This window comes from Trachypithecus francoisi, unplaced genomic scaffold, assembly GCF_009764315.1.
Source record: "Trachypithecus francoisi isolate TF-2019V2 unplaced genomic scaffold, Tfra_2.0 Lachesis_group5, whole genome shotgun sequence".
NCBI classification, from domain to species: Eukaryota; Metazoa; Chordata; class Mammalia; order Primates; family Cercopithecidae; genus Trachypithecus; species Trachypithecus francoisi.
In genome coordinates, this window is record NW_022681470.1 from 1,886,077 (window position 1) to 1,914,026 (window position 27,950).

At 43.4% G+C, this 27,950-nt stretch overlaps 1 protein-coding gene across 3 annotated transcripts; it reads left to right on the plus strand.

Moving 5' to 3' along the window:
• Position 1: 1 nt before the first annotated feature.
• On the plus strand, positions 2-27,884 carry TFB2M (transcription factor B2, mitochondrial). 3 transcript variants are annotated; one of them, XM_033199458.1, is made up of 8 exons: positions 2-496; positions 1,874-1,962; positions 10,072-10,225; positions 10,872-11,020; positions 16,745-16,834; positions 19,467-19,529; positions 23,741-23,901; positions 27,219-27,884. In XM_033199458.1, exons 1-8 carry the CDS (start codon positions 184-186, stop codon positions 27,388-27,390), a joined length of 1,191 nt encoding a protein of 396 aa, XP_033055349.1. In that variant the 5' UTR covers positions 2-183; the 3' UTR covers positions 27,391-27,884. The 3 variants fall into 3 exon arrangements, with proteins under 3 accessions (XP_033055349.1, XP_033055351.1, XP_033055350.1); XM_033199460.1 differs by lacking the exon at positions 23,741-23,901 and having other exon boundaries at positions 27,219-27,384; XM_033199459.1 differs by lacking the exons at positions 10,072-10,225; positions 10,872-11,020.
• Positions 27,885-27,950: the final 66 nt, after the last annotated feature.

Genomic DNA, 27,950 nt, shown 5'->3' on the forward strand with positions numbered 1-27,950 from the left:
CGGAAGCGGAAGTGAGGGAGAAAAAGCACGAAGGCTCCGCTGTTCGCATGCGCAGGCTGTAGTGTTTACTTCCGCTTGACCTGGCCCGGACGCCAGACAATATTCCACGTGGGATACCCTGCGTGGGGTTCACTGAAGTAGCGACACTGGGTAGTCCTTGGAGCGGGCCTGAGAGACAAGGACATGTGGATCCCAGTAGCCAGGCTTCCTCCGCGGCTGAGGCTCTCTGCCTTGGCGGCCGCTGGTCGCTTTTGCATTTTAGGGTCTGGAGCGGCGACGCGAAAGCACTTGTCAGCGAGGAACCACAGTGGCCTGTCTGACTGCTCTCCGCAGCTGTTGCCCGAACCGGATTTCAGGAATCCGCCAAAGAAGGCGTCTAGGTCCAGCTTAGACTTTAAGCGTTACGTAACCGATCGGAGATTGGCTGAGACCCTGGCGCAAATCGTATGCGGAAAACCAAATAGACCTCCACACTTACTGCTGGAGTGCAATCCAGGTGAGTCCTGCTGGATTGCATTTTCTTGGATGTGCATCATTTGTTCAAACGTATTGGCCCTCGTCGGGGTGCTATTTAAGTAAGGTGCTAGGTTTTTTTGTTGTTTTGTTTTGAGGTGGAGTCTCGCTCTGTCGCCAGGCTGGAGTGCAATGGGGCGATCCCGGCTCACTGCAACTTCCGCGTCCCTGGTTCAGGCGATTCTCCTGCCTCAGCTTCCCAAGTAGCATGAAGTACAGGCGCCCGCCACCACGCGCAGCTAATTTTCTTATTTTTATTAGAGACGTGGTTTCGCCATGTTGGCCAGGATGGTCTCGATCTCTTGACCTCGTGATCCGCCCGCCTAGGCCTCCCAAAGTGCTGGGATTGTGGGCATGAGCCACCGCGCCCGGCCAGATACGGGTCTTTTTTGAAGCTCCTTAGTTGGAGAGATTGCCCACAACGTAAGCGTAGAGTCTGTATCATTAATGACACCACAACATATTTCTGTAGCAGTTTGCACTTTACACAATGTTTGATAAAACATGCTCTTAGATTTTATCATCTCTCCAAAAGAGTTGCAAACCTCTGCCAGCTGAAAAAATGATGTTATCTTATTCTTCCGTGCATTCCCTATAGATCGTAGCAGAATGCTAAGAACACAAGATTTATAGGCTTTTTGAATAATAATATTTTAAAGCACCATTTCATATCACAGGGAGTCAGTTCTGTTTAGGCTTGACAATCTCTTTGATGGTTAAAGGATCCGTGTAGTCCATGAGTAAGTGAGAGGCTAGAGGCAATCTTATTTTATTGTGGTATGTTTCTTCTGAGAGGTAGTGAATCATAGTGATGAAGTGTGCAAGTTTTGGCCGGATGCGGTGGCTCATGCCTGTAATCCAGCACTTCCAGAGGCCGAGGCGAGTGGATCCCTTGAGGTCAGGAGTTCCAGACCAGCCTGGCCAACATGGTGAAAGCCCGTCTCTGCTTAAAATACAAAATTAGCCCGGCGTGGTGGCGGACACCTGTAATCTCAGCTACTCGGGAGGCTGAGACAAGAGAATCGCTTGAACCCAGGAGGCAGAGGTTGCAGTGAGCTGAGATAGTCCCACTGCACTCCAGCCTGACGACAGAGTGAGACTTCCTCTCAAAAAAAAGAAAAAGCTTTTGCAGTCACTGACAATGATGTTGAAGCCAAGCTGCAGCGCTTTTGATGCTGGAGTCAAATAACTATATATAATCTCCTGTTTCCTGAAATGTAAAAAGGAGAGTGACATCTACTTGGAGGATGCTGTCAGATTTAAAATCAGATAATAACATGTGGAACATCTAAAGTTGGGTATTGAAAGAGATTATGTTGTTTCTTGTGCAAATAAACTTTTCATTCTGTTAATACGCCAGGTCCTGGAATCCTGACTGAAGCATTACTTGAAGCTGGTGCCAAAGTGGTTGCCCTCGAAAGTGACAAAACTTTTATTCCACATTTGGAGGTATATTTTTAGTTTCTAAATGTATGTTATTGTTTGGTCAACTACTCGTAAGTGATTTAAGGAAATAGAATTAAGCACACAGATTTTTAAGTAGAATATCTTTTAGGGAGCCATCTCTGAAATATCTTGTTTATTCCCAATGACTAGAACACAGTTAATATTCAGTGCTGTTGAATGGCTGAAACATGAGTTCTGAGACTTGTTTGCTAGTTCTAGGTCAGCTACAGCCTAGTTGGCTGACTTGGAACAAAGTGTATAACTGGCATCCCTCGGCTCCTTTCCCCATTTCTACTAAGCTGCGCTGTGCTCCTTTCTTCTGTGAGCTTGGAATCTAATTGGAGTAAGTGCTAATGTTAGGTTCGTGGGTCTATGTGTAGAGGACTACGTGCTCGTTTTGTTCCCCATAAGTCCTCTTGCAAACGAAGCAGGGGGTTCCTGATAGGAGCTAGCTGCTAACAGCAGACCCTGGGAACTTGTTTATGTGTAAACATCTTGATAATCCAGAAAGTCGGGGAAAGGTCAGAAAAACAACAGTGTGTCTTGTGACTTGGTAACATTCCACAAACGACTGTATAAACTAAAGCGGAGCGTGTCCTTCGGGGCGGCCGCCATGTTTGTCTTGTCTTGTGTTGTCTAATGTGTTCATTCCTTTGTTTAGGAAACAGGGGGACCCCAACACTATGTAACCTCTAGATTTAGGGTTTCAAAGGAAAGAAAGGTTGGCATACAAATCAAGTATCTTTTATCTGAAATGCTTGGGAACACAAGTGTTTTGGATTTCAAATTTTTTCATATTTTGCAATATTTGCATATACCTAATGAGATATCTCAGGGATGGGACCCGAGTCTAAAAATTCCTTTTTTGTTTCATATACATCTTATTCGTAAGGCCTAAAGGCAATTCTGTATAATATTTTCAATAATTTTGTGCATTAAACAAAATTTGTATACATTGGGCCATCAGAAAGCAAAGGTGTCACTCTATCAGCCACCCATGTGAACAATCTGGTTAACATTGTCATCATCCCTAACCTTTTTTTTTTTTTTTTTTTTTTGAGGCGGAGTCTCGCTCTGTCGCCCGGACTGGAGTGCAGTGGCCGGATCTCAGCTCACTGCAAGCTCCGCCTCCCGGGTTTACGCCATTCTCCTGCCTCAGCCTCCCGAGTAGCTGGGACTACAGGCGCCCGCCACCTCGCCCGGCTAGTTTTTTTGTATTTTTAGTAGAGACGGGGTTTCACCGTGTTAGCCAGGATGGTCTCGATCTCCTGACCTCGTGATCCGCCCGTCTCGGCCTCCCAAAGTGCTGGGATTACAGGCTTGAGCCACCGCGCCCGGCCTTTTTTTTTTTTTTAAGATAGAGTTTCCCTCTTGTCACCCAGGGCTGTAGTGCAGTGGTGCAATCTCGGCGCTCACTGCAACCACTGCCTCCCAGGTTTAAGCGATTCTCCTGCCTCAGCCTCCCAAGTAGCTAGGATTACAGGCGCCTGCCACTATGCCCAGCTGATTTTTGTATTTTTAGTAGAGACGGGGTTTCACCATGTTGGCCAGGCTGGTCTTGAATTCCTGACCTCAGGTGATCCACCCGCCTCAGCCTCCCAAAGTGCTGGGGTTACAGGCGTGAGTCACCATGACTAGCCCCTTACTCTGAATTTATATGCTCCTGATAAGTCATCATTTTCTTACACTTATTCACACACAAGTGCTTAACAGTAGAAAATATGACATACCATTCGTACAGTAAAAAAAAAAAAAAAAATGTGTTCAAAGAAACTAGGCAGCACAGCAGCAGCATCAGAATACCTGCGTCAGCTGTCAAACAGTGGAAACACCCAGTGGCAGGCTTTCAGTCTCCTTCTGGGATGCTGTGTTTTGATGAAAAGGTTACTGTACACCACATTTTTTTTTCTTAGGCGAGAAGAAATATCAAAAGCAGCTGAAGGACCAAGAAGTGGGTCCATTAAGGATAAGGAGACATTCTGCTGGCTGGCTTTTAATGGGCCTGGCGCGGTGGCTCACGCCTGTAATCCCAGCACTTTGGGAGGCAGAGGCGGGCGGATTACCAGGTTAAGAGATCAAGACCATCCTGGCCAACATGGTGAAACCCCATCTCTACTAAAAATACAAAAATTAGCTGGGCGTGGTGGCACATGCCTGTCATCCCAGCTACTCGCTCGGCTGAGGCAGGAGAATCGCTTGAACCTGGGACTCAGAGGTTGCAGTGAGCAGAGATCATACCACTGCACTCCAGCCTGGGCGACTGAGCTACACTCTTTGTCTCAAAAAAAAGTTCCCTATAGAGGCATCTGCCTTATTAACAGTGGTTTTTGTCTTAGATAACTCCCTTCGATTTTTAGGAACTGACCTCACCTTCGTGTTGTACACCTGCATTTTCACTGCAAACCTGTCACAGAAGGTAGAGTGTGGAATTTTCCACTTTTGGCATCATGTTGGCACTCAAAAAGTTTCACGTTTTGGAGTATTTCAGAATTTGTGGATTAGGGATGCTCAGCATGTAGTCAGATATAGTTGCAGAGAGTGAAGGCATTTTCCAAATAGATTTTTCAGTGATTGTGCTTCTTTTTTTTTTTTTTTTTTTTTGAGACGGAGTCTTGCTCTGCCACCCAGGCTGGAGTGCAGTGGCCGGATCTCAGCTCACTGCAAGCTCCGCCTCCCGGGTTCACGCCATTCTCCTGCCTCAGCCTCCCGAGTAGCTGGGACTACAGGCGCCCGCCTCGTCGCCCGGCTAGTTTTTTGTATTTTTAAGTAGAGACAGGGTTTCACCGTATTAGCCAGGATGGTCTCGATCTCCTGACCTCGTGATCCGCCCGTCTCGGCCTCCCAAAGTGCTGGGATTACAGGCTTGAGCCACCGCACCCGGCCTGAGTATTATTGTTATTCTACAACTTACTGTTTTGAAAAGAGTTCAAGGTTTTAGCTGCGTTATTTAATTGATTTAAATCTGAAGGAGTTCCAAAAATGTGAAGAAAAAAGGAACACATAGTTGTCCGAAGATTTAACGTCCTGAAATGTGATTCAGTAAACATAGTCATCTGTAGTTTCAACTTGGAAATTAAAAACAAGAAGATAACTTTTATCCTGTTTTGAGGGAAAAAAAAGCCTATATTTAAAGGTTAATCTACATGTTCACAAAGTAGTTAAGATTGTATTAAAATGTCTTTGTTTCTATTTAAAGTTTGTTATTCTGTAACACAGTAGTTGCTTTTTTCTGTCAGATCTTCAAGGCTGAGCAACCGATGCTCATGCCTGTAATCCCAGCATTTTGGGAGGCTGAGGCGGACAGACCAGCCTGGCCAATGTGGTGATACCCTACCTCTACTAAAAATACAAAAAATTAGCTGGGCATGGTGGTTCATGCCTGTAATCCTAGTTACTTGGGAGGCTGAGGCAGGAGAATCACTTGAACCCGGGAAGTGGAGGTTGCAGTGAGCTGAGATCGTGCCATTGCACTCCAGTCTGGGCTACAAGAACAAAACTCAGTCTCCAAAGAAAAAAACATCTTCAAGACAAGAGTTTAGGCCGGGCGCGGTGGCTCAAGCCTGTAATCCCAGCACTTTGGGAGGCCGAGACGGGCGGATCACGAGGTCAGGAGATCGAGACCATCCTGGCTAACACGGTGAAACCCCGTCTCTACTAAAAAATACAAAAAACTAGCCGGGTGAGGTGGCGGGCGCCTGTAGTCCCAGCTACTCGGGAGGCTGAGGCAGGAGAATGGCGTGAACCCGGGAGGCGGAGCTTGCAGTGAGCTGAGATCCGGCCACTGCACTCCAGCCTGGGCGACAGAGCGAGACTCCGTCTCAAAAAAAAAAAAAAAAAAAGACAAGAGTTTAATTTTAAAACAATTGTTTTACTGAAAAAAGGAAGGTTCGGGACTAGAGAATTTTTGAAACAATAATCGTGGTAGGAATATCAATAACAAAATGTTTCTGAAGCTATAAATGTAAGCTCAAAATATAAACATCATTGACTAAATCCAGTCTTTGATTAGAACTAGTTTTTTCTCTTTTAAGGCGCTTCTTTTCTTTTTTTTTTTTTTAAGGCGCTTATTTTCTACTAGCACTAACTTGTACTCAACCCTTAGTACATATTCTCTCGCTTTTTAGTAACCATTGTTATGGTAAATTGAAAAGCCATTCAAATAAAATTTTGTGGAATGAATCTGTTTGCCAGAATGAAAAGAGAAGTAACAATAGGTAAACAGAACTCTTGTGGCTCTAAGTCAGGGGCTTAAAGTCGTGCTCTTAGCGGGTAGAATAATGCTTCTGGCCACCTAAAGTTTGTTCCTGAAAACTGAAAGGAGTTTCAGTGGTGACAGCTGGGATTACAGGCACCCGCCACCACGACCGACTAATTTTTTGTATTTTTAGTAGAGACGCGGTTTCACCATGTTGGCCAGACTGGTCTGCAACTCCTGACCTCAGGTGATCCGCCCGCCTCAGCCTCCAAAGTGCTGGGATTACAGGCTTGACACACTGTGCCTGGTAAATGAGACAAACTTAATGGGACGTACCGAACTTAATGACTAGTAGAAACTCAAGGGTTACTTGCTTTTTCTGGTATTTTCCCGTCCTGTTTTTGAAACCTAGTGCAATCCAGTTGAATTTTCAAATGTGATCTCTCTGTTGTATGAATCGAATTATTTATCCTGGAGCTTTGATTGTTATCATATTTGAATTGTTGAGTGTTAGGTGACAGGTGCTAAAGCAAGAATGTATGGTGCCCTCTCAGAACATACAAGTGTGTTGAAGCCATAAAGTGTTCATCGTTTATACATTTTCTTTCTCTTTTTTGAGACAGGGTCTCACTCCCATCGCCCAGACTGGAGTGCAGTGCTGCAATCACGGCTCACTACAGTCTCAACTTGCCTGGCTCAGGTGATTCTCCCACCTCAGCCTCCAAGCAACTGGGATTACAGGCACACGCGCCAACAACTGGCTAATTTTTGTATTTTTAGTAGAGACAGGGTTTCGACATGTTGCCCAGGCTGGTCTCAAACTCTCAGGACTACAAGCATGAGCCACCACACCTGTGCTGTTTAGCTTTCCTTAATTAGAAAGATTAAACTGCCTTTTTGATAACTTGTAAGGCTATGTTAATACTGTATCAGGGGTGTCCAAGCTTTTGGTTTCCCTAGGCCACATTGGAACATCGACTGTCCGGGCCATACATAAAATACAGTAATAAGAACGATAGCTGATGAGCTTTTTTAAAAAAAAAGGTCCATGCATTCATCTCATAATGTTTTAAGAAAGGTGACGAATTTGTGTTGGGCGCATTCAAAGCCGTCATGGGCTGTACACGGCCCGCAGGCCGCAGGTTGGACAGCCTTGCTGTGCGTGTCGACTGATAATCGTATGCATTGGATGTGTACTCTTTCTTTTAGCTTCCCTGACACCACCCTCTTCTGGGTTTCCTCCTTACTCGTATTCTCAGTGTCTTGTCATTAGACTTTGGACATAGTCTACCTTCAGGGCTGGTCCTCTGTTTCTCCCTAGTGTAGACCCCTTACTTAAATTACCTTCAACAAGCCAAATTCCCACACATTTATATCGTCCGCCTGGACCACTCCACTGACACCTTATTCAGGTCTGCAGCTTCCTACCTGACACCACTACCTGGATCACATAGTAGGCATCTTGAAATTATTGGGACCAAATATATATGATTTCCACCCCTAGTCTTTCCTTTCCTCTAGTCTTTTTAAAACTTCCCCTTGAAAGGGATTGTTAAAATTTACTAGATTTTTTTAAAGTTTTTAATTTTATTTGTTTATTTACTTTGGAGATGGAGTCTCACTCTGTAACCCTGGCTAGAGTGCAGTGGCGCAATCTCAGCTCACTGCAACCTCTGCCTCCTGGGTTCAAGCGATTTCTCCCACTTCAGCCTCCCCAATAGCTGGAATTACAGGAGTGTGCCACCACCTCGGCTTACTTTTGTATTTTTAGTAGAGACAGGGTTTCACCATGTTGGTCATGCTCATCTCAAACTCCTGACCTTGGGTGATCCGCCCTCTTTGGCCTCCCGAAGTGCTGGGATTACAGGTGTGAGCCACCGCACCTGGCCAAAATTTACCAGATTTTGAGCTGGACATGGTATCACACGCTTGTAATCCCAGACACTTAGGAGGCTGAGACAGGAGGATCACTTAAGGCCAGGAGTTTGAGACCAGCCTGGGGACATAGTGAGTCTCATCTCAATAAAAAATAAGAAGAAAAAATATTTCACTAGATTTAGAAATAGGATAATATTCATAGGTTGAATGCAAATGTAAGAAAAACTAGGTGTTTGAATTAATAACTTTAAGTTACATCATTTTCAACCTTAATATTAATAGAATTTTCCGTGCACAGAAACATCAATGTATGCATTAAAAACATAATGCCTTTTTTTTTTTTTTTTGTAACTTCAATTTAAGTTTATGGAGTCTGGCCGGGCGCGGTGGCTCAAGCCTGTAATCTCAGCACTTTGGGAGGCCGAGACGGGCGGATCACAAGGTCAGGAGATCGAGACCATCCTGGCGAACATGGTGAAACCCCGTCTCTGCTAAAAAAAATACAAAAAACTAGCCGGGCGAGGTGGTGGGCGCCTGTAGTCCCAGCTACTCGGGAGGCTGAGGCAGGAGAATGGCATAAACCCGGGAGGCGGAGCTTGCAGTGAGCTGAGATCCGGCCACTGTACTCCAGCCTGGGCAACAGAGCGAGACTCTGTCTCAAAAAAAAAAAAAAAAAAAAAAGTTTATGGAGTCTATAACCGATTCTTGCCCTAACTAGGAAGGTCTCTAGTACTACTGCAAGGTGAGCAAATCAGAACAGTGAGACGACTGAAGTATATTAGACCTTTTCCAGCAAACAAGGTGTGTAGTTGCTTCTGTCTCTAGAAGAAGTAAATGAATGTTATGGAGATGAGCTAAGTTCATTTGTTTGCTGGATAGCTGACTAGATTCCCTTAGAAGAAAGATATTCTCCTGAATCCATCTGCCTTTCACTTTCATATTTTAATTGTTTTTCTTTACTGTGAGACATCTTTCATTTTTTCTTCCCATGACCAAAGCAGGTGGCTCACGGTTCTCTATATGAGGCCAACCATGCTGTCAGAATCTTTGCCCAGTGCTTCAGGTAGCCACTACTAAGCAGTCAGAGAGTGGCATGAAAAGCTTTTGAATAGCTGAAGCCATTATGATAAAGAAAGTAAGTGGGGCCAGGTGTCGTGGCTCACACCTGTAATCCCAGCACTTTGGGAGGTCAAGGTGGGCAGATCTCTTGAGCTCAGGAGTTTGAGACCAACCTGGGCAACATGGCGAAACCCTGTTGCTACAAAAAATCCAAAAATTGGTGGGGCGTGATGGTATACACCTGTAATCCTAGCTACCTGTGGGACTGAGGTGGAAGGATCACTTAAACCCAGGAGATCAAGGCTGCAGTCAGCTGAGATTGTGCCACTGCACTCCTGCCTGGTTGACAGCTTGTCTCAAAAAAAAAAAAAAAGTGATGGATAAATAAAAATTTATGATAGGTTATTTCTGTTTGGGGGGCTTTTTCTTGGTAATATTATTGTACTTTTGCCATTTTTCAGGTATTAATTGATTTTTACTTCCTCTGTTAAATTTTGGGTGTGTTAGTAATATTTTCTTTACATCTTCATGGAGGTAGAAATATTTTTTGTAAAAAGGTAATTCAGCTGGATGTGGTGGCTGTAATCCCAGCACTTTGGGGGGCCAAGGCAGGCATGTCATGAGGTCAAGAGATTGAGACCATCCTGGCCAACATGGTGAAACCTGTCTCTACTAAAAATACAAAACATTGGCTGGGTGTGGTGGTGTGCACCTGTAGTCCCAGCTACTCAGGAGGCTGGCGCAGGATCACTTGAACCCGGGAGGCAGAGGTTGCAGAGAGCCGAGATGGTGCCACAGCACTCCAACCTGGCAACAGAGCGAGACTCTGTCTCTCAAAAAAAAAAAAAAAAGAAAAAGATAATTGAATTATTTTTATCTTTACATTTTATTATTGGTTTTTTGAAGTAGAGTTTTTTGAGTTGTTGCAAAGTATACTTAATGCTCAAACCTTTTAACATGTTATCTTTGTCTCTCTTTAGTCCTTAGGGAAAAATCTGGATGGAAAACTACAAGTGATTCACTGTGACTTCTTTAGAATAGATCCTAGAAGTGGTGGAGCAATAAAGCCACCCGCTATGTCTTCTGAAGAGCTCTTCAAGAATTTGGGAATAGAAGAAGTTCCTTGGACAGCAGGTCATTTTTGGAATTTACTAAAGCAAATACCTGGAATTTGCCATGTTTCTGTAGCAGTATAGCTGATTTGTTGATGAAATTTGTGTTTTATTTATTTTCTGAGATGGAGTCTCGCTCCGTCACCCAGGCTGGAGTGCATTGGTGCGATCCTGGTTCACTGACCCTCTGCCTCCAGGTTCATGCGATTCTCCTGCCTCAGCCTCCCGAGTAGCTGGGATTACAAGTGTGTGTCACTACACCTTGTTACCTTTTGTATTTTTGGTAGAGATGGGGTTTCACCATGTTGGCCAGGCTGGTCACTCCTGCCCTCAAGTGATCTCCCCGCCTCGACCTCCCGAAGTGCTGGGATTACAGGTGTGAGCCACTGTGCCTGGCCAAATGTGTGTATAATTTATATTGTATTAATACAATTTATGAGCAGATGCTCTAACTCTGAATATGACATTTACCTCACCTGGACGCAGACAACCAGTTTATTTCCCCAAAAGTCAAGTTCCATGCCAAGGAAAGATATTGAGGCTTAGTTTTAATTGAAATAAACTTGAAATTGATATAGTTTGTTAACTTAGTTTGTCTCAATAAAATATGGGCATAGGACAAAATGCTGAGAACTTTATTCAGATCTTTTTGCTTATATTCCTAATAGGCATCCCTTTAAAAGTATTTGGAATGTTTCCAAGTAGAGGTGAAAAAAGGGCACTTTGGAAACTCGCATATGACTTGTATTCCTGTACTTCTATCTATAAATTTGGACGAATAGAAATAAATATGTTTATTGGTGAAAAAGAATTCCAGGTATGTTATTAACAAACACCTATTTTTTCTTTTGAAAGAGTTCTGTGATTTTTCTCTGAGTACTCTTAATCTGTGCAATTTTAATTGAGGGATCATGACATTTGAGGGTCTTAAGATTGTTTTCAAATTCTGCAGAGTAGTCTTTAGACTTAGGTTGCTTTTTCAGGGTACAGTTGAGTGGTTTTAAGTGCATTCCCATTGTACAACCATTACCATCATCCATCTCCAAAACTTTTCGTCATCCCATACCAAAACTCTGTACTCATTAAACACAAACTGTCTGCTTCCCTCTTCCTGCATCCACTAGTTATCATTATTCTACTTTCTGTCTCTATGAATTTGACTATTCTCTTTATCTCATGTAAGTTTACAATATTTCTTTGTGTCTGGCATATTTCACTTAGCATAATGTTCTCAAGGTTCATCCATGTTATAGCATGCGTCAGAATTTCATTCCTCTTTAAGGCTGAATAATATTCCATTCTGGCCTGGCACGGGGTCTCACTCCTGTAATCCCAGCACTTTGGAGGCCGAGGCATGTTGATCACTTGAGGTCAGGAGTTCGAGACCAGCTTGGCCAACATGGCAAAACCCCGTCTCTACTAAAAATACAAAAATTAGCCAGGCGTGGTGGTGCATGCTTGTAATCCCAGCTACGTGGGAGGCTAAAGCAAGAGAATTGCTTGAACCTGGGAGGACGAAGTTGCAATAAGCCGAGATCATGCCGCTGCACTCCAGCCTGGGCAACAGAGCAAGACTTTGTCTCAAAAAAAAAAAAAATCCATTGTATGTGTATACCACAGTTTGTGTGTTCATGTATCAATGACATTTAGTTGCTTTTACCTTTTGGCTGTTGGGAATAATGCTGCAGTGAACACGAGTTTACAAATATCTCTTCAAGTCCTTTGAGTGTACAACTAGAAGTAGAATTGCTGGATCTATAGTAATTCTATTTTTAGTTTTTTGTGGTTTTTTTTTTTTTTTTTTTTTTTTTTTGAGATAGGGTCTTGCCCTGTTGCCCAGGCTGGAGTGCAGTGACATGATCACAGCTCTCTGCAGCCTGGACCTTCTGGGTTCAAGCGATCTTCCCACCTCAGCCCCTGAGCTGTGACTGTAGCCACACACCACCAGGCCTGGCTTTTTGTAGCAATAGGGTCTTGCCATGTTGCTCAGGCTGGCCTCCAACTCTGGGACTCAAGCAGTCCTCCTGCCTCAGCCTTCCAAAGTGTTGGGACTACAGGTATGAGCTGCTGTGCCCAGTCTGTTTTTAGTTTTTTGAGGAACCACCATACTGTTTGTTATCCATCGTGGATGCACCATTTGACATTGCTACCAGTAGTGTGCAAGAGTTCCGATTTCTCCACAGCATTACTGAGAGTCGTTTTCTGGGACCTTGGTAGTACCTTTCCTCATTAGTATTTCATTGTGCTTTTGATTTGCATTTTCCTAATGATTAGTCATGTTGAATATATTTTTATGTACTTACTGACTGTTTGTATATCTTTTAAGAAATGTCTGTTCAAGACGTTTGCCCATTTTTAATGGGTTATTTTGTTTGTTGCTGAGTTTTAAGAGTCCTTTATATATTCTGGATGTTAATCTCTTATCATACCTGATTTGCAAATATTTCCTCCCGTTCTGTGGGTTGCCTTTTAACCCTGTTAATTGTGTCCTTTGATGCCGAAAGTTTTTAATTTTGATGAAGTCAACTTTGTCTCTTCTTTTGTTGCCTGTGCCTTTGGTGTCATACGTAGCTCAGCGGTCCCCAACATCTTTGGCACCAGGAACCGGTTTTGTGGAAGACGGTTTTTGTGTGGACGGTGGTGGGGATGGTTTCAGGATGATTCAAGTGCATCACATTTATTGTGCACTTTATTTCTATTATTATTACATTCTAATATGTAATGAAATAATTATACAACTCAGCATAATGTAGAATCAGTGGGAACACTGGGCTAGTTTTCCTGAAACTAGATGGTGCTTCTTGGGGCTGATAGGAGATAGTGACAGATATCAGGCATTAGATTTTCAGAAGGCCTTCGCAACCCAGATCCCTCACGCGCAATAGGGATTGCGTTCCTATGAGAATCTAAGGCGGCTGCTAATCTGACAGGAGGTGGAGCTCAGGCGGTGATGTGAACAGTGGGGAGCGGCTGTAAATACGGATGACGCCTCGCCTGGTCACCTGCCACTCACTTCCTGCTGTGTGGCCCAGTTTCTAACAGGACATGGACTGGTATCAGTTCGTGGCCCGGGGACTGGGGACCTGTGTCGTAGCTAATAAATCATTGCCAAATCCTGTGTTGTGAAGGTTTCCTTGCGTTTCCTTCTAAGAGTTTTATAGTTTTGGCTCTTGTTTAGGTCTTTGATCCATTTTGAGTTAATTTTGTTTATGGTTTCAGCGTCAGCTTCATTCTTTGATCTAGTTTTCCCAGCGCCATTGGTTGAAAAGACTGTTCCTTACTCCCATCAAATGGCTTTGGCGTTGGTGTCAGAAATGATTTGACCATATGTGTAAGAGTTTATTTCTGGGCTCTATTGTATTCCATTGATCTCAATATTTGTCCTTAGGCCAATACAACACTGTCTTACTACTGTTGCCTTGGTAAGTTTTGAAGTCAGAGGGTGGTTCATCCAAATTTATTATTTTTGATGATTGTTTAGGCTATTTGAGTTTCCTTGAGATTCTATATGGATTTTAGGATGGAGTTTTCTGTTTCTCTCTTTTCTTTTTTTTTTTTTTTTTTTTTTTTTGAGACGGAGTTTCGCTCTGCCACCCAGGCTGGAGTGCAGTGACCAGATCTCAGCTCACTGCAAGCTCCGCCTCCCGGGTTCACACCATTCTCCTGCCTCAGCCTCCCGAGTAGCTGGGACTACAGGTGCCCGCCACGTCGCCCAGCTAGTTTTTTGTATTTTTAGTAGAGACAGGGTTTCACCATGTTAGCCAGGATGGTCTCGATCTCCTGACCTCGTGATCCGCCCGTCTCGGCCTCCCAAAGTGCTGGGATTACAGGCTTGAGCCACCGCGCCCAGCCTTTCCTTTGTTTTTAAAGAGACAGTGTCTCACTTTGTTGCCCAGGCTGGTCTCGAACTCCTGAGCTCAAGTGATCCTCCTGCCTCGGCTTCCCAAAATGCTGGGATTGCAGGTGTGAGCTATCACACTCAGCTGAATTTATTAGTTTTAACAGGATTTTTTTAATTAATTTTTTTAACTTTAAAACATTAAAAAATTTTTTTTAGAGACAGGGTCTTGCTCTGTTGCCTAGGCTTGAATGTAGCGCGGTATGTTCATAGCTCACTGCAGCCTCGAACTTCTGGGCTCAAGTGATCCTCCTGCCTCAGCGTCCCCTGCTCCCCTGTAGCTGGGACCACCTGTGCGCACCACCACACCCAGGTAGTTGTTGATTCTTGTAGTGATAGGGTCATGCTGTGTTGTTCAGGGCAGTTTTGAACTCCTGTCTTCACGTGATTCTCCTGCCTGGGAGAGGCAGGTGCTAGGATTCCAGTTGTGAACCATCACACCAAGGCTAAGGTTTGAGACTCTAGTTTTAATTCCCTGTAAGGGAAGGTCTTCCTGACAACGTGGATATCGCTGAGTGTCATCTTTCTTTTCTCCCCAGAATGTTTCATGTTATTAATCTGTGAATCCAGTTTAACGGAAATGTTTATTTGTGTCTCTGTGTTGCCCATGCTGGAGTGCTGTCTGTGGCTTTTCACAGGCACAGTCATCTCACGCCGAACCCCCAGACTCCTAGACTCAAGCAGTCCCCTTGCCTCAGCCTTTTGAGTCGCTGGGACTACAGGTGCACACCACTGCACCCAGCTTTTTGTATCTATTTCTAGTTTTCTCTGCCTAAATTTCTGGATGCTATTAAGATAGTACTATGGCCGGGCGCGGTGGCTCAAGCCTGTAATCCCAGCACTTTGGGAGGCTGAGACGGGCGGATCACGAGGTCAGGAGATCGAGACCATCCTGGCGAACACGGTGAAACCCCGTCTCTACTAAAAATACAAAAAAACTAGCCGGGCGAGGCGGCGGGCGCCTGTAGTCCCAGCTACTCGGGAGGCTGAGGCAGGAGAATGGCGTAAACCCGGGAGGCGGAGCTTGCAGTGAGCTGAGATCCGGCCACTGCACTCCAGTCCGGGCGACAGAGCGAGACGCCGCCTCAAAAAAAAAAAAGATAGTACTATGAAGACTCTGATAAGATTAAGATTTGTATAATGCTTAATTTCTTGAATTTCTAGATGCTATTAAGATAGTACTATTAAGACTGATAAGATTAAGATTTGTATAATGCTTAATTTCTTAAATTTCTAGATGCTATTAAGATAGTACTATTAAGACTGATAAGATTAAGATTTGTATAATGCATATTTGTGTTGCTATGGATTAAGATAGTGGGGCAAAAAATGAAGGGACGATTTGCTCCCCCAGACCCATTTAGTAAATACATATTTGCTAGCCATGGAAAGACAGCGGAGGCCTCACGACCTTGAGGCTGTGCATAGCATACAATACTAAACAAAGGAATGGCAAGGAGAAAAATAGGAACTACTTTGTTAGATTCCTGCTGCTAGGATTATATTCCAGTGGCCCACGCGTCTTCTGCCCTGGATCTTTTCACACGTGGTTTCTTCTCTCCGGAGTGCCTTCCCAGTCACTGAGGTAACCTCGTCCTTTCCGGTCAGCCTTAACACTCCTGTGTTGTTGTATTTTAAGAGATGGGGTCTCACTGTGTTGCCCAGGCTGGTCTTGAACTTCTAGGCTCAAGCAGGCCTCCCGCCTCAGCCTCCCGAAGTGCTGGAATTACGAGCGAGACCCCGCGTGCCCTGCTCTTGGCCCTGCTGGAGTGCTGTGGCTCTCACAGGCACAGTCACCGCACACTGAACGCCCAAACTCCTGGGCTCAGGCAGTCCCCTTGCTTCAGCCTTTCCAGTAGCTGTACCTGGTTTTTTGCATCTCATTCTAGTTTTATTTTTTAAAATGTCTAGGTACCATTAAGATAGTCTTTTTTTTTTTTTTTTGTGAAACAGAGTCTTGCTCTGTCACCCAGGCTGGAGTGCAGTGGCGCGATCTGGGCTCACTGCAAACTCCTCCTCCCGGGTTCACACCATTCTCCTGCCCCCGCCTCCCAAGTAGCTGGGACGACAGGCACCTGCTACCACGCCCAGCTAGTTTTTTTTTTTTTTTTTTTTTTTTGCATTTTTAGTAGGGATGGGGTTTCACCTTATTAGCCAGGATGGTCTCGATCTCTTGACCTCATGATCCGTCCACCTCGGCCTCCCAAAGTGCTGGGATAACAGGCGTGAGCCACCGCACCCGGCCAAGATAGTCCTATTAAGATTAAACGTTTGGCCGGGCGCGGTGGCTCAAGCCTGTAATCCCAGCACTTTGGGAGGCCGAGACGGGTGGATCACGAGGTCAGGAGATCGAGACCATCCTGGCTAATACGGTGAAACACCGTCTCTACTAAAAAAATACAAAAAACTAGCCGGGCGCGTTGGCGGGCGCCTGTGGTCCCAGCTACTTGGGAGGCTGAGGCAGGAGAATGGCGGGAACCCGGGAAGCAGAGCTTGCAGTGAGCTGAGATCCGGCCACTGCACTCCAGCCTGGGCGACAGAGCGAGACTCTGTCTCAAAAAAAAAAAAAAAAAAAGATTAAACGTTTGTTTTTGATTGATTAAAGATGTGTATAACATGTAATTTTTATTTTTCTTTTACTAGAAACTAATGGCAGATCCCCGAAATCCAAAGTTGTATCATGTATTAAGTGTTATCTGGCAGATAGCTTGTGAGATTAAGGTTCTGCACATGGTGAGTAAAATCTTTCTATTTAAAAACATTTTTTTTTTAGAGACAGGGTCTCATTCTATTGCTCAGATTGGAGTGCAGTGGTGCAGTCATAGCTTGCTGCAGCCTTGAACTACTGGCCTCAGGTGATCCTCTCACCTTGGCCTCTGGAGTAGCTGGGACTACAGCCATGCGCCACCATGCCTGGCTAAGTTTTAAAATGTTTAAAATATTGCCCAGCCTGGTCTTGAACTCCTGGCCTTAGCCTCCCAGAAGTGGTGATCCTGCTGCCTTAGCCTCCCAGATCACTGGGATTATAGCATGACCCACTGCACCTGGCTCTAATTTTTATTTTTTTATAATTTGTTATTGTTTTGAGATGGAGTCTCACTCAGTCACCCAGGCTGGGGTGCAGTGGTTCGATCTTGGCTCACTGTAACCTCTACATCCTGTGTTAAGTGATTCCCCTGCCTCCGCCTCCCGAGTAGCTGGGACTACAGGTGTGCGCCACCACACCTGCCTAATTTTTGTATTTTTAATAGAGACGGGTTTCACCACATTGGCCAGGCTGGCCTTGAACTCCTGACCTCAGGTGCTCTACCCACCTCGACCTCCTAAAGCCCTGGGATTACAGGCATGAGCCACCGCGTCTGGCCCTGGCTCTAATTTTTAAATTGTTGCAATGTGGATCTTAGCGTATTCTCTTCACTGCTTTTGCCTGAGAATATTCTGAGGTCTTCAGTCTGTGCTCCTTGCTGTTTTTTTTTAAGCTCAGGAATGTTATCTCATTTGATTTTAGCTTTTGTTCCAATTCTTTTTTTTTCCCCTCAAAAACATTTGAGGTTCTTGGGTTGGATCTCTGATCCTTGTCTTTAGTGTCTGTCACGCTCTCATCATTTTTCTCCGTTCCCAGAATCTCTTCACACTTAGTCTTCACGTCCCTGATTCTGCTCTCTGCCTGCACTGTGTATTGTGCTGTCAGTACTATAGTTCTTGGTTTCTCTAAAATTCTTCCTTACCCACTGATTTCGTCTCATTCTGTTGACTTTCATCTCAAGCCTTCTGTCCTGGTAGCTTTCAGCTAGTTTCTTCAGAGAGGCCCTCTGAGGACTTTAGCTTGCAGAATAATGTTTTTGTCTTCCTGTTCCCTTAATATTTGTTTTCAAAGGTCCTGTGTTAGGTTTCGCCATTTGCTAAACTCCAGCAAGGAAAGGTCTTTCTGGCCCTAACATTTCCCAGGCTTGCTCCACTGTGGATCTGCAGCTGTAGAGGAAGTCGTTGAAGTCAATTCCCAGTGTCCTGCAGGTTTTCCTCCGCTGTCCTGGATGAGGGGAAAGCTGCTGAGGCTCGACCCGGCGTGTGGGAAGTGGCCGTACCCATTGTGTACTCCTGATGGTGCTTTTCTTCCCCCACTTAAAGTGACATTCCGGGGACTGCTAGGAATTTCACAGTTTGGCCCCAATTATATGTTTTATTCCACTCTCTTTGCCCCTGTAGTTAATAATAAATTACTATTTCGACAGTAGCCTTTCAGACCTTGTGTTCAATATTGTTTAGTTTTTTAAGCCTATGTCAGATCTATTTTAACCCACTCTTATTTGGAATTTAATATGGGTATGGGTATGTATAGTTTTTTTTTAACAGAGAATACTTTTTTGGGTGGATTGGTTTTTTATTTTGAGACGCGATCTCATTCTGTCAACCCAGGCTGGAGTGCACCGGCACAATCCCAGCTCACGGCAACCTCCGCCTCCCAGGCTTAAGCAGTCCTCCCGCCTCAGCCTCCCAAATGGCTGGAACTACAGGCATGCGCCACCACACCTGGCTAATTTTTGTATTTTTTGAAGAGACGAGGTTTCACCTTGTTGCCCAGGCTGGTCTCAAACTCCCAAGCTCAAGCAGTTCTCCTGCCTCAGCCTCCTAAAGTGCTGGGATTATAGGCATGAGTCACTGTGCCTAACCAGATCATCTTTTAAAATTAATTGCCTTATGCACAACATTCTATTACAAAAGATAGCTACCGAAAAACAGTGATCCATTTTAAAATTGACACTAGATGTTTGTTGTTGTTTTTGGATAGGGTCTCACTCTGTTGCCAGGCTGGAGTACAGTGGCACAGTCTTGGCTTACTGCAAACTCAGGCTCCCAGGCTCAAGCACTTTGGCCTCCCAAAGTGCTGGGATTATAGGCACGAACCGTAGCACCCGGTCGACACTAGCATCTTTATTTGTGTATTTCCATACATGTCCTAACATATTCAGATAGTTTGATTAATAGGCTTTTCCACTAAAGTAGGGCAAAAAGAAATCCTCAGCATTAATCTAATATGCCTTAAACTGCTGATTCTGACTATGATATGGAAATATTCAGTGGTAAAAATTGTAGCAAATACTTATTTGCATAATTGCATAAAGGGCAAGTCATATTTAATAAGGAAAAGAAGTACTAGTATTTGGGTAGACTTTTGATCCTCCTCCTCTTTAAAAAAATTAAGGAGAGATATGTATATTATTTAACTATAACATGTTTTTCTTAAATCCAATTAGACTGACCATTCTCTTACTTAGGCAAGGTGTTTTTTAAGGAAGTAATAATTTGGGGCACTTTGACCAAGGAGAAATAAAAGATGTTGTTTTGCTTTGGTTTTCTCCCCTAGGAGCCTTGGTCATCATTTGATGTATACACCCGAAGTGGCCGGCTGGAAAACACAAAGCGTAAGGTAAGAAGAAAATAAGATCTTTTCCTTTTTCTCCCTATGTGACATATTTTTTATTTTATTTTTTAGGACTATTTGGTAGTCTGTATTTAACTTTCTAATTTTGAAATACCTAGAAACGTTCTTTAAACATATCTTACTACTTTTAATGAATCGAAAGTATTTTGGAGGAGTTTTATGGATGCTAGCATAGTAGTAGGCTTAAAAACAGAATCTAAGTTCTCTTCTTACCTCTTTTGAAATGAAGGTACATCTCAAATTTGGAAAATAAAATCATTTTAATATTCATCTAATTTGATTAATTAGAATCAAAATTTTATGACTTATTAATCGATTAGAAATTTGTGATAATCAAGGTCAAGAGATCGAGACCATCCTCGCCAACATAGTGAAACCCCACCTCTATTAAAAATACAAAAATTAGCCTGGTGTGGTGGCACACGCCTGTAGTCCCAGCTTCTCAGGCAGCTGAAGCAGGAGAATCACTTGAACCTGGCAGACAGGTTGCAGTGAGCCAAGATCGTGCCACTGCACTCTAGCCTGATGACAGAGTGAGACACCCTCTCAAAAAAAAAAAAAAAAATTATGATATTACTACTTTTATTACATGGTTGAATTCACTGATAGGTACTTCCTGATTTTTACCCAGGAGTTAGGCCTTTATTTTTGTTTGTTTTTTAATCTTTGTGTGGAAGAACCGAAGGGACAATGTTATAGTTCTCCATTTAGTTTATCTCAGGGCTAGTTTTGAAATTCTAATAAAATAGCTAAAGTTTCACAAAACAATGTTTTGACTCAATTCAGAAGTTTTACTTTAGAATTAGATACCTGTCTTTAAGGTTTAGAGCTTAAAAAAAAAAAAAAGAATTAAATGCTAACAATGGCCTAATCTCAGCATAACAGCTTAGTCTGAAGATCCTGTTTGCTTGCTTGCCTATGTTTTTTTCTCACACTTGCCACTAAAGGAAAAAGAAAGTTATCAGTTTTCTTTCATTGATGTGATTTTTGAGTGATCAGTCATCATTGTGCTTTTAGTTCTGTTTGACTATTTATACAGCATATTTATGTGGTCTCAAAAAACACAATAGGAATAATACATTTTTGTCTAATACAGTACATTTGGATGCTATTGGAGATTTATCCAAATATTCCACAAATGAACAATCATGTATATAACAAAGTTTCTCAGTTTTTCAACAAGAAGATGAAAAGCACTTAAAGTATAATAAAAAAAAAAAAAAAAAAAAAAAAAAAAAAAAGAAGATGAAAAGCTTAAGTTTTTTGGCCCAGCTTAAAAATATAAACTTGGCCTGGTGTGGTGGCTCACTCTTGTAATCCCAGCACTTTGGGAGGCCAAAGAGGGTGGATCACAGGGTCAAGAGTTTGAGACCAGCCTGGCCAACATACTGAAACACTGTCTCTACTGAAAATACAAAAATTAGCTGGATGTGGTGGTGTGCACCTGTAGTCCCAGCTACTCAGGAGGCTGAGGTGGGAGAATCACTTGAACCTGGGAGGCAGAGTTTGCAGTGAGGTGAGACCATGCCATCGCACTCCAGCCTGGGTGACAGAGTGAGACTCTGTCTCAAAAAAAAAAAAAAAAAATGTGTTTGTGTATGTGTATACATATATAAACTTTTAGGGTTGAAGATGAAATAAGCAAATGTCATATTTTATGACGGAATTGATTTTAGATATTTCACATCTATTTTGATGTCATGGTGCTCATATTGTTATAAAAGCAGTTTGAGACATTTAACAGGTTTTTAGAGCCTATCATTTCTATCCAAGTTTTGTTTGAGACTTCTACTTTTTAAATATCCAATTAAAAATTTTAGTCAATAACTTTTTTTATCCTTTGCATCCGATGGTGATGTTTTATCTCGAATATAGCAAGGACTCAATATATGTTAATGCCATGTTTGGGATTTTTTTTTTACTATTAATTTTAATTTTAATTTTTATTTATTTTTTATTTTTTTGAGGCAAAATCTCATTCTGTCGCCCAGGTTGGAGTGTGGTGGCACAATCTTGGCTCACTGCACCTCCACCTCCTGAGTTCAAGAGTTTCTCCTGCCTCACCCTCCCGAATGCTGGGATTACAGGCATGCTTCACCACTTGGGGCTAATTTTTGTGTTTTTAGTAAAGATGGGGTTCCAACCATGTTGGCCAGGATGGTTTCGAACTCCTGACCTCAGGTGATCCGCCTGCCTCAACCTCCCAAAGTGCTGGGATTACAGGCGTGAGCCACCACGCCTAGCCTTTTGTTGTTGTTGTTAAAGACAGTGTCTCAGACTGGAGTGCAGTGGCACGATCATGGCTTACTGCAGCCTCGAACTCCCGGCACTCAAGTGATCCTCCCACTTCAACCTCCCGAACAGCTGGGACCACAGGTGTGCACCACCTCGCCCAGCTAGTTTGTTTGTTTGTTTGTTTGTTTGTTTGTTTGTAAAGAAGGCGTCTCCCTATGTTACCCAGGCTGGTCACGAACTCTTGGGCTCCAGCAATCCTCCTGCCTCAGCCTGCCAAAGTGTTGGATTGCAGGCGTGAGCAACCCGGCCTCATGTCTGGGATTTGATTTTACCCTACGTAGATGTTAATAAATGTTACTGTTTCTCGGATGTTGGCCTAAGACTCCCGGATCAGACAAAGGATGTTCTGTGCCTCTCTTCCTGTGGAGTGATTTGATATGGCTCAGTTGGATGCCTTGCATTTAGCGGATTTGCTTTATAGCTGAGAAGTACAGAGCTGGGAGATCCAGGTCTTTTTTTTTTTTTTTTTTTGAGTTAGTCTTGCTCTGTCACCTAGACTGGAGTGCAGTGGTATAATCTCGGCTCACTGCAAACTCCACTCGGCGGTCTCAAGCATCCTCCCCTCTGAGCCTCCTAAGTAGCTGAGGCTACAGGCATGTACCACCATGCCATGCCAATTTTTGTACTATTTGTAGAGACAGGGTTTTACCATGTTGCCCAGGCTGGTCTTGAACTCCTGGGCTCAAGCTATCTGCCCACCTCAGCCTCCCAATGAATCCATCTTTCATAGCAAACATTAAGCAAACCTGCCCTTTTGTTTTTTTAAGATAGGGCCTGGCTCTGTCGACCAGCCTTGAGTGCAGTGGCATGCTCTCAGCCTCCACCTCCTGAGTTCAAGCCATCCTCCCACCTCAGCCTCCCGAGTAGCTGGGACTACAGGCACACACCGCCACACCCAGCTAATTTTTTATTTTTTATAGAGATGGGGTTTTGCCATGTTGCCCAGGTTGATCTTGAACTCCTGACCTGAAGTGATCCATGCCTTGGACTCCCAAAGTGCTGGCATTACGGGCGTGAGCCCTGCGCCCAGCCACAAGCCTGCTTTTTGTCCTGGAGAGAGACGTTATCTCCTCCCTCAAGGTTACTCATTGCAAACAACTCTGAGAAATGGCCCAGGTAAAGACCAATTAGGGCTTTGTGTTCTTGGTGTACACAGTAAGAAAATGTGGGCCAGGCGCGGTGGTTCACGCCTGTAATCCCAGCACTTTGGGAGGCCAAGGCGGGCAGATCATGAGGTTAGGAGATCAAGAGCATCCTGGCTAACACGGTGAAACCCCATCTCTACCAAAAAATACAAAAAAAAAAAAAATTATCCGGGCATGGTGGCGGGCACCTGTAGTCCCAGCTGCTCGGGAGGTTGAGGCAGGAGAGTGGAGTGAACCCGGGACACGGAGCTTTCAGTGGGCCGAGATCCGGCCACTGCACTCCAGCCTGGGTGACGGAGCAAGACTCCGTCTCAAAAAAAGAAAAAAAAAAGGCTGGGCGCGGTGGCTCAAGCCTGTCATCCCAGCACTTTGGGAGGCGGAGACGGGCGGATCACGAGGTCAGGAGATCGAGACCATCCTGGCTAACACGGTGAAACCCCGTCTCTACTAAAAAAAAATACAAAAATCTAGCTGGGTGCGGTGGCGGGCGCTTGTAGTCCCAGCTCCTCGGGAGGCTGAGGCAGGAGAATGGTGTGAACCCGGGAGGTGGAGCTTGCAGTGAGCTGAGATCCGGCCACTGCACTCCAGCCTGGGCTACACAGTGAGACTCCGTCTCAAAAAAAAAAAGAGAATGTGAAGACACTTAGGGCCTGTGGGGATTGTACCTTTCAGCAGGTAGCTTGAAGGAAGAAGCGAGCAGTGTCTTACTCTGGCAATATTTTGTGACTAATGCGATTTATTTTTTCTTCTCTCCAGGAAGTATTAGAACTATTACAACAAAAGCTGTATCTTGTTCAAATGACTCCTCGGCAAAATTTATTTGCCAATAGCTTAACACCTATGAACTATAATATATTTTTTCACTTGTTAAAGCACTGTTTTGGGAGGCGCACTGCCACTGTAATAGACCACTTACGGTAAGTGAAAAGAATAAAAGCAAGTATGAAAGTAGCAATTTGATGTACGAATTCTTCTTTCATCTTAGAGGTCTATTTTTTATATCTTGATTGACAGAGTGAGGTACCATGTTTTCCCTCATATTTCTTCAAGGTAATTTGTTCTCCCTAGTGTACATTTTGAGGAAAATATATTTTTCCCATAATCTCTCAGTGAGTTTCATTTATTTTTCCTTCTTTGAAAAAATGCCCAGGGATGCTTACAGGTGGTTTTGTCTTTTGGAGAGTATAGGGCTCGCTTTACCTTACAGGAAGCACTAGCAGCTTACCACTAGTGGGGTGGAGAAGAATCAGCGTTGCTGGAGGCATGCCCACGGTCACCTCTCATTGCCTGTCTTCAGTGGTGTAAAAGTGAAAAACATGTTTGTTGTTGTTGTTAGAGACAGGGTCTCACTGTGTTGTCCAGGCTGAAGTGCAGTGGCACAGTCTCAGCTCACTGCGGCGGCCTTGTCTTCCCAGGCTCAAGTGATCCTCCCACCTCAGCCTCCTGAGTAGCTGGGACTACAAGCATGCACCACCATGCCTGGCTAATTTTTATATTTGTAAAAATATAACATTTTTATATTTATATTTTGTGTTTATAAATTGTATGCAAATTTTTGTAGAGATGCGGTTTTGCCATGTTGCCCAGGCTGGTCTCAAAATCCTGGCCTCAAGCAGTCCACCTGGCTTGGCCTCCCAAAGTGCTGGGGTCACAGGCATGAGCCGCCGCGCCTGGCCATCCATGTAATTTGTATGTAGGGCTGACACACACACCTCTGTCAGTAGTGCTGGGGTTACAGGTGGGATCCACCGTGCCCAGCCATCTGTGTAATTTGTGTGTAGATCCGTGTAATTCGTATGTAGGGCTGATGCATATGTCCCTGTAAGTTGTGCATTATGCCTTGTCTTCAGCAGCCCATAGTCATTCAGAGTCTTGCCAGAGGATGGGTAAAATGTTAAAATAATTATTTTAACTAATTTGATCATTTAACATATAACTCTGAGCTGTTGACCAGACAGTATTTATCTAAAAATAAATGTTAAAAGTGGCAATAGCCTGGGTGCAGTGGCTCATGCCTGTAATCCAAGCACTTTTTGTGAGGCCAAGGTGGAAGGATCACTTGAGGAGGTTGTTGGAGGCTGTAGTGAGCCATAAACTCACTGCTGCATTCCAGTGTGGGACACAGAGGAAGGTGACCTTGTCTCTAAAAAAAAAAGAATTGGAGGCAGAGAGTGCCAACAAGAGTTTGAGACGAGCCTGGGTGACAGAACAAGACTCTATCTCTTAAAAAAAAAAAAAAAAAGTGGTGATAGACTAGTAAAAGGCAATAGACTAATAAAAGGCAATCTCTTATTAAGGTGGCTATTTTCAATGAAAATACCAAGAAAAGAGGGAAATAAGGAATAAATGTTAAAAATCATGGTGCAAAATATTAAAAATGCTCCTGGTGATCTCAGTGGACTAGAAACATGTTACCGAGATTCTATTCAATATCAAAAAGGATTGGAATTGAACAGACAGAGAGTCTCACTCTGTTGCCCAGTCTGGAGTACAATGGCACGATCATAGCTCACTGCAACCACAAACCTCTGGGCTCAAGTGATCCTGCCTCAGCTTCTTCCCTGAGTAGCTGGGCCTGTTATGCCCACCACTATGCCCAGCTAACTTTTTACGTTTTCTGTAGAGATGGGGTCTCACTATGTTGCTCAGGATAGTCTTGAACTCTTGGGCTCAAATGATCCTCCCACCTAGCCTCCCAAAGTGCTGGAATAACAGGTATGAGCCACCACACCCAGCCCAAAATATTTTTTTACAGTTGTTGTTGTCAGAGGCTTATCAATGGTTTCTTGCTAAGCTGATATACAGTTATATACCTCATATTATGGTATATGATACACCTAATTTTTTTTTTTTTTTTTTTTTTTTTGAGACGGAGTCTTGCTCTAGCCCGGGCTGGAGTGCAGTGGCCGGATCTCAGCTCACTGCAAGCTCCGCCTCCCGGGTTTACGCCATTCTCCTGCCTCAGCCTCCGGAGTAGCTGGGACTACAGGCGCTCGCCACCTCGCCCGGCTAGTTTTTTGTATTTTTTAGTAGAGACGGGGTTTCACCGTGTTAGCCAGGATGGTCTCGATCTCCTGACCTCGTGATCCGCCCGTCTCGGCCTCCCAAAGTGCTGGGATTACAGGCTTGAGCCACCGCGCCCGGCCACACCTCATTGATTATATATTGTATATATATTATATAATATGCCTCAGATATATATAATACCTCGTAATGAGGTAGATTCCTCACACCTGGTTTCAGTCAGTGGCAGACCAAATGTACAATAGTGGTCCCATAAGGTTATAATGATGCTGTATCTTTTACTGTATCTTTTCTATCACTCATCATTGTGTTACAGTTCCCTACAGTGTTCAGTACAGTAACATGCTGTGCAGGTTTGTAACCTTGGAGCAACTAGGCTCTGCCATATATCCTAAGTATGTAATGGGCTATGTCACATAGGTTTGGGTTAAGTACTCTGTAAGATGTTCAAGCAACAAAGAAGTCACCTAACAGGGCATTTCTCAGGACATTCCTCCATCATTAAGCAATGCATGACTGTATAAGGAAGTTAGTTGCTTTATAATTTATTTACCAGTGATGGTTACATCAAAATGTGAAAAATGACCCCCTCTTGGTAAACTGCTAAACAGCAACTTCTGCTGTTTGTAGTTACTGAGCTTGACATGAACCAAAAGAAGTTAAGAATATTTTTTGCAGAAAGAAAAAGGATGAAAGAGGTAGGCATAATAATTTTTTAAAGGGTAGTGATTAAACTAGAATTTTGTGTAAAAATGGATTAGAGTGTGTGAAAGCCTAAACCTGCTATTAATATTTTCATTATAGGTTAGCGATGAAACTTTAGAAATAAACATAAAGTTATTGGAAGTTCTTAAACTAAGTAAGATGCTTAAATATAAGTTATGTGATATAAGTTATGCTTCTTTTGTTTTCTTCTTATTTCAATAGCCTTAGGAATACAAGTGATTTTTTTTGTTTCATGGCTGGATTGTTGAAGTCTGGGCTTTTAGTGTACCCGTCACCCAAATGGTGTGCATTGTACGCAGTAGGTTGTGCTTTATCCCTCACCCTCCTCCCCTCCTCTTCCCTGCTGATTCTCCCGTGTCCATTACGGCACTCTGTATGCCTAAGTTTGACATTTTAAATTCAACTTAGAAGCCGTTTCTGTCGCCATTAATGGATAGATGCATGAAAAAGAATTAAGCACATTTACTTTGTATGTCTTTTGCAGCTCATTGACTCCACTTGATGCGAGGGATGTATTGATGCAAATAGGAAAAGAGGAAGATGAGAAAGTAGTTAACATGTACCCTCAAGACTTCAAAAGACTTTTTGAAACTATAGAGTGTTCCAAAGATTGTGCTTATAAATGGCTGTATGACGAAACCCTGGAAGACATGTAGCACCTGGACTGTCATTTTTAGTGGAGCACCTGGACTGTCGTTTTTGGTGGAGCGGTTTATTTACTTGGAAACTATGACATGAAAACCAAATTTGAAAACTCCCATGCTTTCAGCAGAGGATAACTGTTCTTGTTTTGCACAAGCCAGGCAGATCATTTCTCCTAAGTTATCATTGGCATATTGGATGAAACAGTGGCTGCTATTTTTTTCACAATTGAATAAAATGAAAACTTCAATTAATTGTGGATTTGATCAGATTGAATTTGTTTTCTTTTAGATTCCTCTTTAAATATTTCACTTTTACTGTTGCTGATGTTTACATCTTCTTGAAGAGCAAGACTCTATACATTATCAAGCTTAGAAAGTAAACAAAACTGATAAACTGATTTGCCTTTCAGTTTGTTGAAATGTATTGTCAAATACTGTACAATGAAATTGTTTAAGTTGTAATATGATGTAAACTTTTTTAGAAATTAAAATATTTTAAATAATAAGATTTTGTGGTTTCTTTTGGTCTCTAAATACTTAATGAAACATTAAACTGACACTAATTTACTGCA